Genomic DNA, 16,516 nt, shown 5'->3' with positions numbered 1-16,516 from the left:
GATGACACCAAAATTGGAGGTGTAGTGGACAGCGAAGAAGTAAAACGGGATCTTGATCAGATGGGCCAATGGGCTGAGGAGTGGCAGATGGAGTTTAATTTAGATAACTGCAAGCTGCTGCATTTTGGAAAAGCAAATCAGAGCAGGACTTATACACTGAATGGTAAGGTCCTGGGGAGTGTTGCTGAACAAAGAGACTTTAGACTGCAGGTTCATAGTTTCTTGAAGTAGAGTCACAGGTAGATGGGATAGTGAAGAAGGCCTTTGTCTGCTTTCCTTTATTGGTCAGAGCATTTAGTATAGGAGTTGGGGGGTCATGTTACGACTTAGTTATGCCACATTTGTAAGATTGCATGCAATTCTGGTCTCCTTCCTATCGGAAGGATGTTTGAAACTTGAAAGGATTGACAGAAGACTTATAAGGATTTTGCTAGGGTTGGAGAATTTGAGCTATAGGGATAGATTGAATAGGCTGGGGCTCTTTTTCCTGGAGCATCAGAGGTTGAGGGTGACCTTATAGAGGTTTTTAAAATCATGAGGGGCATGGATAGGATAAACAGACAAGGTCTTTTCCCTAGGGTGTGGGAGTCCAGACTAAGGGAATAGCTTTAGGGTGAGAGAGGAAAGATATATAAGGGACCTAAGGGGCAACTTTTTCGCGCAGAGGGTGATGCGTGTATGGAATGAGGTGCCAGAATAAAGTGGTGGAGGCTGGTACAATTACAGCAATTAAAAGGCATCTGGATGGGTATGTGAATAGGAAGGGTTTAGAGGGATATGGGCCAAGTGCTGGCAAATGGGACGAGATTACGTTAGGATATCTGGTCAGCATGGATGAGTTGGACCAAAGGGTCTGTTTCCATGTACATCTCCATGACTCTGTGATATACTCCTTCTGCCTTCCTTCTCTATCAAATACCTTTGGACATATTCACATAACATCTCGTTGAACTTAGGCAACGCTTGGACATATTTAAACAGATCCCCATCAGGCCTTTGGGTACCATGGGTTTGCTCATCATTATTACATTCCTCATTAAATGTACCTTCTACATTCACCTCTACCCTTTTAAGTCAACTTTCCTCACTAATTACCAACTTCTGAAGTTCAAACTCTCTTTCTTTCTGCTTTTCTTCTGGTAGGGCTATTCTTTCCTTTTCTTTTGCCTCTGCTTTTAATCCTAATTCAAACTTTCATTTCCTTTTATATTCAAGCTGTTTCATTTTTAATTGAATTTAAACCATTCTTAAAGATTCTGTTGGCATTTTCAGCAATCATAAATGTCAAGCTATTGCTGCTATTACTTTCCCTTTTCACATGGACAAAGACAACCCCAACTCCAACTAGTCTGTCAATTCGAAAAGCTTTGCCTTGGTTACTTTCTGTAAAACTCCCAAAGTGAATTTTTCCACCTATAGGAACATCTTAATGACTGAAGGAGCCATTAATACACAACGGACAAAAAGCGTGGTGCTGGAAAAGCACAGCCGGTCAGGCAGCATCCAAGGAGAAGGAGAGTCAACATTTTGAGCATAAGCTCTTCAGGAATGTGTGACTTTTTGACTCTGATCTCTCGCATCTGCAGTCCTCACTTTCTCCCATACACAAGGGACACCCTATTTAAACCTATTGAATTCAATACCAGAAACAAAAATAAACTACACTTACCACTCACTGTCTTTAAGTTCAATATTCCTAAACCCCACCTGAAAGTAGAGATTCTGATCCTAACAAGAGCTCCCAATTTGTTATGGATCAGATCACCTCCCACCTCAAAATATTTCAAGAAGGTAGCCTATACTCTAACTTCTCATTTTAAAGGCAAATGTAAAATGCTGTGTACCAGGTGCAGCTTGACTAGTCAAACTACTTGATGTTAAGCAAAACACAACTTATTCAAACACGATAGTTAAAATATATCAATATAGAAAGAACAACTTAGAACAACTTAACTGTATTGGAAAATTTGACAGAATAATCAATACAGTAACTAATACAAATTTAAAACCCAGACTACTAACTGACACAGCAATGAATCTGTGCAGTTACTGCCTTTGCTGTTGAATTCACGTTTCACTGGACATTGGAGTGCACCTGAGAAAATTAATAAACAGCAAAATTCACAACTGATCTTGGAGGAACCTGTTTGTGACAGCAAAGAAACAGATAAGCGAATAGTTTTAGGTATAGTCTTGCTGTAAACCTACAATAGTGAGTAGAGTGGGTTTTTTCTTGATTATATGTTTTATTGAGATATGCCTTTTATTAAACTTAAAAAATATAAGCCATAAGTATTAAGTTAACCTGGAGCAGTGTTTTGTAGAGGAATAAGATGGTGCTGTTTTCTGGGTCTGTAGATTTGATGGAGCAAAAATGGCCTTTAGTAGAGTGATATGCTCGTCTTGTTGGATGTGGGAGTTTAGGGAGAATTTACATGTTACTGAGGATTATATCTGCAATAAATGCCATTGGTTACAAGTCCTAACGGATCGATTGGATCGGTTGGAGCGACAGAGACAATGAGGAATTTTCAAGAGCAAGGGGGTATTGTGGATGGCAGTTATAGAAAGGGGGGAAAGTTGCAGATACAGTCACATAAATGGGTTAACTCCAGGAAAGGTAAGAGATGTAGGCAAGTAGTGCAGGAGTCTTCTATGGCTATCCCCATTTCAAACAAGTATGCTGTTTTGGAAAATGTAGGGAGTGATAGATTCTCAGTGGAATGTAACACGAACAGCCAAGTTTCGGGCTCTAATGCAAATAGAGGTATATTGGGTTCCAAGAGATTGATTGTGTTAGGGGACTCTCTGGTCCAAAGCACAGGCAGATGTTTCTGTGGTCAGCAGCAAAATATCAGAACGGTGTGTTGCCTCCCTGGTGCCAGGACCAAGAATGGCTCAGAGAGGGTACAGAATGTTCTCAAGGAGGAGAGGGCCTAGCAAGGGGTCATTATACACATTAGAACCAATGACATAGGAAAGGAAAAGGATGAGATTCTGAAGGGAGAATGGTAGAAACTTAGGCAGGAATTGAAAAAGGAGATCCTTATTGGGATTGTATTATAGACCCCCTAATAGTCAGTGGGAAATTGTGAAACAAACTTGTAAGGAGATCTCAGTTATCTGTGATAATAATAGGGTGATTGTGGTAGAGAATTTTAACTTTCCAAATATAGACTGGGACTGCCATAGTGTTAAGTGTTTAGATGGAGAGGAATTTGTCAAGTGTATACAAGAAAATTTTCTGATTCAGTATGTGATTGTACCTACTCGAGAAGGTGCAAAACTTGACCTATTCTTGGGAAATAAGACAGGGCAGGTGACTGAGGTGTCAGTGGAGGAGCACTTTGGGGCCAGCGACCATAATTCTATTAGTTTTAAAATAGTGATGGGAAAGGATACACCGGATCTAAAAGTTGAAGTTCTAAGTTGGAGGAAAGCTAATTTTGATGGTATTAGGCAAGAACTTCCAAAACCTGATTGGGGGCAGATGTCCGCAGGTAAAGGGACAGCTGGAAAATGGGAAGCCTTCAGAAATGAGATAACGAGAGTGCAGAGACAGTATATTCCTGTTAGGTTGAAAGGCTGGTAGGTGTAAGGAATGCTAGGTGACTAGAGAAATTGACAGGCTGGTTAAGAAAAAGAAGGAAGCATATGTCTGGTATAGACAGTGAATTCTTAGAAGAGTATAAAGGCAGTAGGAGTATACTTAAGAGGGAAATCAGGAGGGCAAAAAGGGGATATGAGATAGCTTTGGCAAAGAGAGTTAAGGAGACTCCAAAGGGTTTTTATAAATACATTAAGAACAAAAAGGTAACTAGGGAGAGAATAGGGCCCCAGATCAGCAAGGTGGCCTTTGTGTGGAGCCGCAAGAGATAGGGAAGATACTATACGAGTATTTTGCATCAGTGTTTACTGTGGAAAAGGACAAGGAAGATATAGAATGTATGGAAATAGATGGTGACATCTTGAAAAATGTCCACGTTACACAGGAGGAAATGCTGGATGCCTTGAAATGCATAAAAGTGGATAAATCCCCAGGTCCTGATCAAGTGTACCCTAGAACTCTGTGGGAAGCTGGGGAAGTGATTGCTGGGCCCCTTGCTGAGATGTTTGTATCATTGATAGTCACAGGTGTGGTGCCAGAAGACTGGATTTGGCTAATGTGGTGCAACATTTTAAGAAGGGTGGTAAGGACAAGCCAGGGAACTATACACTGGTGAGTCTGACATCGATGGTGTGCATGTTGTTGGAGGGAATCCTGAGGGATAGGATGTACATGTATTTGGAAAGGCAAGGACTGATTCAGGATAGTCAACATGGCTTTGTTGAAAAGGTGTTCGACAAGGTTCCCCATGGGAGACTGGTTAGCAAAGTTAGATCTCATGGAATAGAGGGAGAACTAGCCATTGGATACAGAAATGGCTCAAAAGTAGAAGGCAGAGGGTGGTGTTGGAGGGTTGTTTTCAAATTGGCGGCCTGTGATCAGTGGAGTGCCATAAGGATTGGTGCTGAGTCCACTATTTTTCATCATTTATATAAACAATTTGGATGTGAGCATAAGAGGTATAGTTAGTAAGTTTGCAGATGACACCAAAATTGGAGGTGTAGTGGACAGCAGAGAAGGTTACCTCAGATTACAATGGGATCTTGATCAGATGGGCCAATGGGCTGAGGAGTGGCAGATGGAGTTTAATTTAGATAAATGCAAATTTTGGGAAAGCAAGTCAGGGCAGGACTTATACACTTAATGGTAAGGTCCTGCGGAGTGACCATAAGACTGTAAGAAATAAGAGGTAAGGCTATTCGGATCATCGAGTCCACTCTGTCATTCAATCATGGCTGATGAGCATTTCAACGCCACTTACCTGCACTGTCCCCATAGCCCTTAATTCCTTGTGAGATTAAGAATTTACCAGTCTCTGCCTTGAAGACATTTAACTTTTAAGACATTTAGGCTTCCACAGTGCTCCGTAGCAATGAATTCCAGAGGCCCACCACTCTGGCTGAAGAAATGTCTCCTCATTTCCACTCTAAATTGACCCCCTCTAATTCTAAGGCTGTGCCCACAGGTCCTAGTATCCTTGCCTTTTGGAAACAATTTCCCAGTGTCCACCCTTTCTAAGCCATGAATTATCTTGTAAGTTTTTATTAGATCTCCCCTCAATCTTCCAAACTCTAATGAATACAATCCCAGGATCCTCAGCCGGTCATCATATGTTAGGCCTACCATTCCAGGGATCATTCATGTGAATCTCCGCTGGACACGCTCCAGTGCCAGTATGTCCTTCCTGAGGTGTGGGGCCCAAAACTGGACACAGTATTCCAAATGGGGCCTAACCAGAGCTTTAAGAAGTCTCAGTAGCACATCACTTCTTTTACATTCCAACCCTCTCGAGATAAATGACAACATTACATTTGCTTTCTTAACCATGGACTCAACCTGCAAGTCAACCTTTAGAGAATCCTGTACTAGCATTCTGAGATCCCTTTGTACTTTGGCTTTATGAATTTTCTCACCATTTAGAAAATAGTCCATGCCTGTGTTTTTTTTCCAAAGTGCAAGACATCGCACTTGCTCACTTTAAATTTCATCAGCCATTTCTTGGACCACTCTCCTAAATTGTCTAAATCTTTCTGCAGCATCCCCACCTCCTCAGTACCACCTTGCCTGTCCACCTAACTTTGTATCATTGGCAAACTTCGCCAGAATGCCCGCAGTCCCTTTGTCCAGAAGGGTGTTGCTGAATAAAGAGACCTTGGAGTGCCGGTTCAGAGCTCCTTGAAAGTAGAGTCACAGATAGACAGGATAGTGAAAAGGATGTTTGGTATGCTTTCCTTAATTGGTCAGCGTATTGAGTACAGGATTTGGGAGTCGCGAGTGTGGTGCTGGAGAAGCACAGCAGATCAGGCAGCATCCGAGGAACAGAAGAATCAGCATTTTGGGCATAAGCCTGATGAAGGGCTTTTGCCCGAAATGTCGATTCTCCTGCTCCTCAGATGCTGCCTGACCTGCTGTGCTTTTCCAGCACCACACTCTCGACTCTGATCTCCAGCATCTGCAGTCCTCACTTTCACCTCCAGAAGTTGAGAGGTCATGTTGCGGCAGTACAGGACATTGGTTAGGCTATTTTTGGAATATTGCATGCAGTTCTGGTCTCCGGCCTAACGTAAGGATGTTGGGAAACTTGAAAGAATTCAGAAAAGATTTACAAGGATATTGCCAGGGTTGGAGGATTTGAGCTTTAGGGAGAGGTTGAATAGGCTTGGGTTGTTTTCTCTGGAGCATCAAAGGCTGAGGGGTGACCTTATTGAGGTTTATCAAATCAGGAGGGGCATGGACAGGATAAATAGACAAAGGGGTGGGGGAGTCCAGAATTAGAGGGCATAGGTTTAGGATGAGGTGGGAAAGATATGAAAGAGACCTAAAGGGCAACTTTTTCACGCAGATGGTGGTACGTGTATGGAATGACCTGCCAGAGGAAGTGGTGGAGGCTAGTAGAATTGCAACATTTAAAAGGCACCTGATTGGGTATATGAATAGGAAGGGTTTGGAGGGATATGGACCAGGTGCTGGAAAGTGAGACTAGATTAGGTTTGGCATGGACGAGTTGGACCGAAGCGTCTGTTTCCATGCTGTACATCTCTATGACTCTCTGACTCTGTAACTGTTCCAATATAGCAACATTTTGTAAACACACCCCTTGGCAAAAGGCAAAGTCAGAAATCAGGTTTACTGACATGCAACCCAGCAGTAGGGAGATAAACCCAAGTTTCTAGTTATAACCACAGGAGGGGAAATTATAGCTTCTACTTATCCAAGACTCTAGCAGCTTCCAACCCTGTTTAGAGTCTAGCAGCAACTGATGCTCAAAGCTAAAAATACTGGAAATGATGGTCTGTGAGAGCTGGTTACACCATCCAGACTGCTTCTATTGTTACAACTTAAAAAAAAACCCAAAGCCTCACAAGTTGTTGACCTTCTCATAGACTGCTCTGCATCTGTCCCGAGTCTCTCTCTCTAAAAGAAACCAGGACAAAACACACTTTTTAAAGCCACAGCATTGTCACATCCTGAATGCTGGAATTCTGTCATGGTCAAAATTAATCAAAACAACAGAATCTTAACCTGTAGAAGTAAATACCTTGAAATCGACTGTTAAACTACAAATGCTATTGGGCCTCCACTGTAAAGACTGCCATGTTCACTCATCTAGCTATTATGAAAATTCAGCAACTGATCCATTTTTAAAAATTCACTTGTGGGATATGGACATTGCTGGCGGACTGGCACTTTTTGTTGCCCATCCCTAGCTGGCCTTAAGAAGGTGGTGGTGAGCTGACTATTTCAACTGCAGCAGTCCAATTGCTTTAGGTAGGCCTACCTTTAGGGAGGGAAATCCAGGACTTTACCTCAGTAATACTCATGTATCTGCTGCCCTTGTTCTTCTAGATGGAAGTGGTTGTATGTTTGGAAGGTGTGATCTTAGGATGTTTGATTAATTTTGCAGTGCATCTTGTAGATAATACACACTGCTGCTATTGAGCATTGGTAGTGGAGGGAGTGGATGCATATGGATGTGGTGCCAATCAAACGGACTTTGTTGGAGCTGCAACCATCCAGACAACTGGGGAGTTGTGGTGAAACGGTTAAAAATTATGTCCCAATACATGTGTGAATCTAACCGGAATGGAGGTGTTGCTTAGTCCCGTGTGAATCTTATTACACACCTCCCCGTGTGAATCTTCTTATCTGTATGTAACCAGAATGGAATGTGTTTTTTAGCCTTGCTCTGCTGTTCACATGAATGTTTACATCTGGAAAAGAGTATATCAGCTGGAAAAGTCTCCAGTTCGGTGAGTCTGCTCCGGGGTTACGTTTAACCGCCGAGCGTGGGTTGTTGGCAACCGCTCTACGAGAACTGACGGCTCCCAGTTCCGGTAACATGTAGAGTGAGTATAAGCCAGACCCGTTGTAAGTATGAGACCTGGTTGTGGCGACGCTGCGGGGAATAAAATGCTCATATTCTAGCAGACTCGCCTCTTGGTCGTTTGTTCTGTGTCAGACTACTCTCCTACGAACCTGACCTTGAGAATTTTTTAACACAGGAGTATCCCATCATAGTCCTGGTTTGTGCCTTATATATGATAGACAGGTTTTGGGGAGTCAGGAGGTGAGTATTCCTAGCCTGTTCCTATCATGTGCTCTTGTAATGTTTTTATGGCTGGTCCAGTTCAATTTCTGATCAAAGGTAATCTGCAGAATGCTGACAGTTGGAGATTCAGTGATGGTAATATCATTGAATGTCAGCAGCAGTGATTAGATTGTCTCTTATTGGAGATGGTTATTGCCTGGCATTTGTGTGGCACAACTGTTACTTGCTACTTGTGAGCCCAAGCCTGAATATTGTCCAGATATTGTTATATTTGAGCATGAACTACTCCAAATGCTCCTGAACTTAGTGCAATCATCATAGAATGACCCACTTCTGACTTTAAGATGGAATGAAGGTCATTGAAGAATTAGCTGAAGATAGTTGGGCCTCAGACACTACCCCAAGGAATTCCTGCAGGCATATCCTCAAACTGAGATGACTGACCCCCAATAACCGTAACCATCTTCCTATGTGTCAGGCATGATTCTGACCAATGGAGAGTTTGTCCCTGATACCCATTGATTCTCGATTTGCTGGGGCTTCTTGATACCACACTTAGTCAAATGTGGCCTTGATTCAAGGCTGTCACTCTCATCTCACCCCTGGAATTCAGCTCTTTTGTTCATGTTTGAACCAAGACTGTAATGAGGTCAGGAGCTGAGTGGAACCTTGGTGGAACCCAAACTAAGTGGCACCAAACTGCTTGATAGCAGTGTTGATGACACCTTCCATTACTTTACTGACGATTGAGAGCAAATTGCTGGGATAGTAATTGGCCAGTTTGGATTTGTCCTGCTTTTTGTGTACAGATATACGTGGGCACTTTTCCACAGTGTCAGGTAAATGCACATGTTATAAGTGTACTGGAACAGCTTGGCTAGGGCGCGCCAAATTCTGGAGCACAAGTCTTCAATACTGTTGCCAGAATATTGTCAGGGCCTATAGCATTTGCAGGATCCAAAGCCTCCAACGGTTTCTTAATATCATGTCGAGTGAATCAAATTGGCTGAGGACTGGTATCTGAAAGCTGAGGACCATTGGAGGAGGCCAAAATAGATCATCCACGTGGCCCCTCTGGCTGAAGATTGTTGTGAATGTTTCAGCTTTATCTTTTGCACTTGTGTATTGGGCTCTTCCAATACCTATGATGGGGCTATTTGTGAAGCCTCCTCCTCAAGTCAGTTGATTAATTGTCCACCACCATTCCTGACTGGATGTGGTAGGACTGCAGAGTTTAGATCAGATCTGTTGGTTGTGGGATTGCTTAGCTCTGTCTATCACTTGCTGTTTGTACATTTTGGCATGCAAGTAGACCTGTTTGGTAGCTTCACCAGATTGAAACTTCATTTTCAGGCATTCTAGTGCTGCTCCTGGCATGCCTTCCTGCACTCTCCATTGAACCAGGGTTGATACCGTTGCTTGATGGTAATGGTTGAGTGGGAAATATGCCTGAGCATGAGGTTGCAGATTGTGCTGGAATTTTTCTGCTATTGATGACCCATGATGGCTGTTGATATTTAGGGGCTACTAACCCCCATTCCTTCATAAAAAGGAATTTTGCAGTGTTGACAGGGCTGTTTCTGCCATTGTTTTTTCCAATGCCGAGGTCAATGTTGGGCTTGGTATATTTTCTTTCAACTTTGTAGCAACTGATACAATTGAATGGCTTGCTGGCCCTTTAAAGAGGGCAGTTAAGAGTTAACCATATTACTGTTGGTCTGGAGTCATATGTAGGTCAGACCAGGTGAGGATGGCAGAAGGACATTAGTGAACCAGATGGGTTCTTCCAACAATCGACAATGGTTTCATGGTCTTCAATACAAAGATGTGCAGGTTAAGTGAGTTCACCATGCCAAATTACCCTTAGTCTTCAGGGATGTGTAGCTTAGGTGCATTAGTCTGGAATAAATGTAGAGTAGTAGGGGAATGGGTCTGGGTGGGTTACTCTTCGGAGGGTCAGTGTGGACTTGATGGGTCATTTAGATTTAGATTAGATTACAGTGTGGAAACAGGCCCTTCGGCCCAACAAGTCCACACCGACCCGCCGAAGCGAAACCCACCCATACCCCTACATTTACCCCTTACCTAACACTACGGGCAATTTAGCATGGCCAATTCACCTGACCCTGCACATCTTTGGACTGTGGGAGGAAACCGGAGCACCCGGAGGAAACCCACGCAGACACGGGGAGAACGTGCAAACTCCACACAGACAGTCGCCTGAGGCGGGAATTGAACCCGGGTCTCTGACGCTGTGAGGCAGCAGTGCTAACCACTGTGCCACCGTGCCGCCCACCAATACAAAGGGTCGAAGGGCATCTTTCCATACCGTCGGGATTCTATGTTTCTATGAATTCCGGATGTTTTTTATTGAATCCAAATTCCACCATCTGCCGTGGTGTTCGAATCTGGGTCCCCAGAAAATGCACTTAGTTTCTGGATTAAGAGTCTAGCGATAATACCACTAGGCCATCGCCTCCTCCTATATTTTCAACTTTTGCCTTCTTATTTCTCCTCTTGTGTGTACATGGGCTGCATTACTAATTCTCTGCTTTCTATTGATTAATAAACACAATCTTTGTTAGCTCAAGAAAGCCTGGTTAAATTGGCTCCTCAGGGGGGTGAATGAATGATTTAATTCCACCTCACTGGTAGGTTAACAATTTGGGGTATCCTGTCTGGAACTAATTTCAGAGATAAGAAGGATTTTATGTTCTCAGAGGGTGCGAGTCTTTGGAACTCCTTAACATAGAGAGCTTTAGGGGCAGAGTTCTTGTGTATACTAAGGCTGATATAGATAGTTTCTTGATCAGTACAGGAATCGAGGATTACAGGGAAAATGCAAGAAAGTAGATGTGAGGAATGCCGACCCTGAGAACCTGGTTAAGCAATAATAATAATCATCATATTTGTTTATTTATTCCAGATTTATTTAATTAACTGAATTTAAATTTCCCAGAACAGTGGTGGAATTTGAACACCTGTCTCTGGGTAGCCTAGTTCTTTGTTCTACTAGCCATCAACATAATCACTGTTTCCATACCTTTAATTATTATTAATTACTGCTATTTCAAATGATCAGTTCATTTAGATTAGATTACTTACAGTGTGGAAACAGGCCCTTCGGCCCAACAAGTCCACACCGACCCACCGAAGCGCAACCCAACCAGACCCCTTCCCCTACATTTACCCCTTCACCTAACACTACAGGCAATTCAGCTAACCTGCACATTTTTGGATTGTGGGAGGAAACCGGAGCACCTGGAGGAAACCCACGCAGACACAGGGAGAATGTGCAAACTCCACACAGAGAGTCACCTGAGGTGGGAATTGAACCCGGGTCTCTGGCGCTGTGAGGCAGCAGTGCTAACCACTGTTCCACCATGCCGCCCGTGACATTTCACATAGAAGGTTGTTTATATTTTCTTCATAGCAAAACTTTTTTTTTGAAATTCATGTTTAATATTTGCCAGACCAGATCTCAGGCAATTGCTTGGGGTTTCTGCTTAAGTGAAAATGAAATGCTGAAACGTAGTCTGACTTTTTTTGAGAACCAGCAAAATATGTTATTTTGACACCTGTAGAAATGGGACCTGCTGATCAGCAAGCATAATCTTGAGGGTGAACTGGAAGTTGACAACATGTAGTCTGTGAACAGGGTCTTAGAGTAAGCCATGTGTGAAGGTGAGAAGAGCCAAGTCTCATAGATCTCACTGGGTGAGTGAATGTTCTCAGCCATCTCACTGACAAAATCGAAGTTTCACTCACATTTACTGAACACAAACTGAGAGGCCAGATTGTAAAGTTTGATGCCTGATTCCAAAGTTGAAGAAATAGAAAGGCTGCATAATTGTGCACTAGATGGACTTAAAGATGAATCTTGATTATCCAAATTTTGGATTATTTGGCAAGATTGCAAGGTCCTGATGCTTGGCTAAATTATGTTATTCGGCTATCGAATATCCTGCATTCAATTAACCAAATGAAATACTCCCTGCCCATGTTCTTCGGATAATTGAGGTTCCTCTGTAAATGTTTTTTAGCACGTAGACACGAGTGAAGTGCATAAACTTGTGTCATGTGTGAAAAACAACATCTGTGGTTGGTCAGCAATTTCCAGTAGACAACTCAATATATGCTCACATTCAGAGGATGGAGATTTACGTGCTGGTGCTTGCAAGAAGAGAGAGATCCAATTGATCAGCTGTTTGCATTAATGAAGTCATAGTGAGAGGCAGATCAGTCAAAACACAAATACTATTAAAAGATAAGTTAGATAAAGGAAGCGTATGTGTTTCCATTTGCAGAATCTTCACAATGTGATAATGATTATTGGAAATACATTGTCTATGTGTTTACTAAAGGAACATAGCAAGACATCTCCAGGCTCTGCTCACACTGGGAGTTGGTTGGTTTGTGTAACTTTGATAGATAATGTAGAGTGACATTGGACCGGTTGCCTGTCAAACTTCCCCTCGTTTTCATTTTGCCTGAAGACACTGTGATATTGTTCGTCGAATATCACAAAAATAACTTTAATTTGTCATATTTAGACTGGAACAGTCGGAAAGACTTGTAGTGATGCAACATTTCCATGAGCAAACTTATGCTTATATACGTTGAAGAAACAGAGTTTGTTGCACTTTAGGAAAGTATTACACACTCTTTTGATCAAGAAATACAATTGGACAGTCAGTCAACTTGTGGAGAGAACAATCATAGCATTTCTTCTCGAGGCCTGGATAAATGAACAGAGCAAAGATTAGTGCAACAAATAGAAATAATTACCATGTACCTATGTTCGGCTGTTACTGGACTCCAATAAGAATTCTGTTTGCTGTTACAGCCATTTCTTTAGAGTGTTCTTTTCAGTTGATGGCTTTTTAGCTTTTTTGATATTGATACGGATCCTTACAAAATGGTTTGCAACTGTTGGTCACAATGCATGAAGAATTTGACAGGATATCTCTGAGCAACAGCTGGGAACTATGCTGTTATAACCTAATAAATATTTATTGGCCACTTATACTATTTACAAGGCAGGATTTCATCATCATCTTTCTTGGGTCGCAGTTATGTATGACCTGATCATCTGCATAATAGCTAATTAACCACTTATACAAGACAAATAATCTGGGTGTGAAATATCCTGAGCACACTCTGAAGTAGGGGTGAGGTCCAAAAAAACATTTGGCTGATAATCTGTCAACAAATAAGCAGTTTTATGTAACTGTAAATTATGGATGTCAAGGCAATAGGTATAATGTAAATCTTTTAATTAATAGAAACAGTCAACCAATATAACTATTGGATTTTGATACAAGGCAAATCCTGCCCAAGACCAATTTGCAGGAATGAAAGAAATGGTTTTACATTATCTGAGAAGTAAAATGCATGACATGGTGTAAATTTAGAAAATAAACTATACTAAGTATTATTCAGCAGCTTAAAAACAGAAATAATTGCTTTCCAACAAAACCATCTCCTGGAACTATTTGTGATATCTATTAACTAAATACTCAAGTGTGAGTTTGAGTTAATCGATGAAAGAAATATTTGTATGCATATCAGGAATAAATGTAAAAGGAAGATTAAAATAAAATAGTTCAAAATACATTGCTATCAACTACACGTACCAAACTGTGTAAACATAGTAAAGGTACAGGAATTTACTCTAATTCCATGAAAGAAATTAGCCACTTGAACAGACTCCCATACTTTAATGTGTAGCCAACTGCAGGATTGAATATTTGTTCCAACTGCTCCAAGGTATCAAAGGAGAGTTCAAATGGAACCTATAGTGAAAGTAAATGAAGTTAATACGATGTAATAAATAATTAGTTACCATTATACATTTCTATGTCATATTTATTATAAGGTTATAGGAAAGACAGCAAAAGATTAGCTTGTAAAATTTATGAGGAGAAAGTGAGGTCTGCAGATGCTGGAGATCAGAGATGGAAATGTGTTGCTGGAAAAACGCAGCAGGTCAGGCAGCATCTAGGGAACAGGAGAATCGACGTTTCGGGCATTAGCCCTTCTTCAGGAATGAGGAAAGTTGGTCCAGCAGGCTGAGATAAAAGATAGGGAGGAGGGACTTGGGGGAGGGGCGTCGGAAATGTGATAGGTGGAAAGAGGTCAAGGTGAGGGTGATAGATCAGACTGGGGTAGGGGCGGAGAATCGGGAAGAAGATTGCAGGTTAGGAAGGCGGTGCTGAATTTGATGGATTTGACTGAGACAGGGTGGGGGGAGGGGAAATGAGGAAACTGGTGAAATCCGAGTTCATCCCTTGTGGTTGGAGGGTTCCTAGCCGGAAGATGAGGCGTTCTTCCTCCAACCGTCGTTTCGCTGTGGTCTGACGATGGAGGAGTCCAAAGACCTGCATATCCTTGGTGGAGTGGGAGGGGGAATTGAAATGTTGAGCTACAGGGTGGTTGGGTTGGTTGGTCCGGGTGTCCCAGAGGTGTTCTCTGAAACGCTCCGCAAGTAGGCGGCCTGTCTCCCCAATATAGAGGAGGCCACATCGGGTGCAGAGGATGCAATAGATGATATGTGTGGAGGTACAGGTGAATCTGTGGCGGATATGGAAGTATCCTTTGGGGCCTTGGAGGGAGGTGAGGGGGGAGGTGTGGGCGCAAGTCTTGCACCTCCTGCGGTTGCAGGGGAAGGTGCCGGGAGTGGAGGTTGGGTTGGTGGGGGGTGTGGATCTGACGAGGGAGTCACGGAGGGAGTGGTCTTTACGGAATGCTGATAGGGGAGGGGAGGGAAATATATCCTTGGTGGTGGGGTCTGTTTGGAGGTGGCGGAAATGACGGCGGATGATGCGCTGTACATGGAGGTTAGTGGGGTGGTAGGTGAGGACCAGTGGGGTTCTGTCCTGGTGGCGGTTGGAGGGGCGGGGTTCAAGGGCGGAGGATCGGGAAGTGGAAGAGATGCGGTGGAGGGCATCGGGGGGGGGAAATTGCGGTCCTTGAAGAAGCAGGCCATCTGGGATGTGCGTTTTTGGAACTGGTCCTCCTGGGAGCAGATGCGGCGGAGTCGAAGGAATTGGGAGAATGGGATGGCGTTTTTACAGGGGGCAGGATGGAAGGAGGTGTAGTCCAGGTAGCTGTGGGAGTCGGTCGGTTTGTAGTAGATGTCCGTGTTGATTCGGTCGCCTGAGATAGAAATAGAAAGGTCGAGGAAGGGGAGGGAGGAATCTGAGACTGTCCAGGTGAATTTGAGGTCGGGGTGGAAGGTGTTGGTGAAGTGGATGAACTGTTCAACCTCCTCGTGGGAGCACGAGGCGGCGCCGATACAGTCATCGATGTAGCGGAGGAAAAGGTGGGGGGTGGGGCCAGTGTAGTTGCGGAAGATGGATTGTTCCACATATCCTACGAAGAGGCAGGCATAGCTGGGGCCCATGCGGGTGCCCATGGCTACTCCTTTCGTTTGGAGGAAGTGGGAGGAAAAATTTATGTAAAATTTATGGCAATTCTTCATTGATGAAGCATGTTGCATGACTGGCTGATACCTAATGGCCTTGCTATTGAGACAGGACAGGGCACAGAAGAAAGTGAATGGAAAACTCTGCCCAGTTTCCCGACATATAATAATATATGATCTGTTCAATATTGTATAAACACTACAATGTGTTGACCTGTGTAACTACTTTGGGTTGCCATATCTGAACCCTTTTCAAGAATGTAATCGTACACACGAAACTTTTCTCAGATATCATTGTAATTTGTTTATTTCATGATTAAATGTTCAATAATTCCTTCTTAAAAGTAAATCAAATATTAACTCTAGGACATGTCTAATCCTAAATCCTACATCATGCTTTCTTAGGCATAGAATATGAAGTTCTAGCCAAAGAAAATTATACACTATTAAGTCCACTCCACTAGTACTTGTTAATATACATCGTAATCATTTCCTGAACAAAGTACACTTTCAGGCCATTCTAAATATACGTTCTTATGTTCACTAGCTGCAGCTCTATCCTGCATGTCCATCCTTCATTTGTGCAAAAAACAATTTTGCCTGAAACATGTTAATTTTACCCTAATCTTCTGCATTTCAATAATACTGAATATATCACAAGTGGAATCAAAAACATCACTATAAGTGAAGTCCTGTACATGTTAAGACCAGAAGACATAGGAGCTGGAGTAGGTCATGTCACTCATTGGATCTGCTCTGCCATATCTGATAATCCACAACACAACTTTCCTGCCTTTTCCCCATAACCCGTGATTCCCTTAAAGATCTGTCTATCCCAGCTTTGTATAATCTTGATGACCCAGCTTCCACAACCCTCTGTGGTAAAGTGACTCATTACCCTCTTCGAGAGGAAATTTCTTCTCATCTCTGTCCT

General features: G+C 42.7%; 1 protein-coding gene across 1 annotated transcript in view; it reads right to left on the bottom strand.

Annotated features, from left to right (window-relative positions):
• Positions 1-13,427: 13,427 nt before the first annotated feature.
• cfap54 (cilia and flagella associated 54) overlaps positions 13,428-16,516 on the bottom strand; it is a 527,984-nt gene continuing 524,895 nt past the window's right edge. The window contains exon 70 of the mRNA XM_087999737.1: positions 13,428-13,951. Within this exon, the coding sequence (XP_087855863.1) occupies positions 13,826-13,951 (126 nt within the window). The 3' untranslated portion in view covers positions 13,428-13,825. The remainder of the gene's footprint in view (positions 13,952-16,516) is intronic.

The sequence above is a fragment of the Chiloscyllium plagiosum genome, unplaced genomic scaffold (assembly GCF_037043375.1).
Source record: "Chiloscyllium plagiosum isolate Xiang-an unplaced genomic scaffold, Cpla_swu_hap1 HiC_scaffold_23, whole genome shotgun sequence".
In the NCBI taxonomy this organism is placed as follows: domain Eukaryota; kingdom Metazoa; phylum Chordata; class Chondrichthyes; order Orectolobiformes; family Hemiscylliidae; genus Chiloscyllium; species Chiloscyllium plagiosum.
This window is presented reverse-complemented; position numbering and strand designations above follow the sequence as displayed.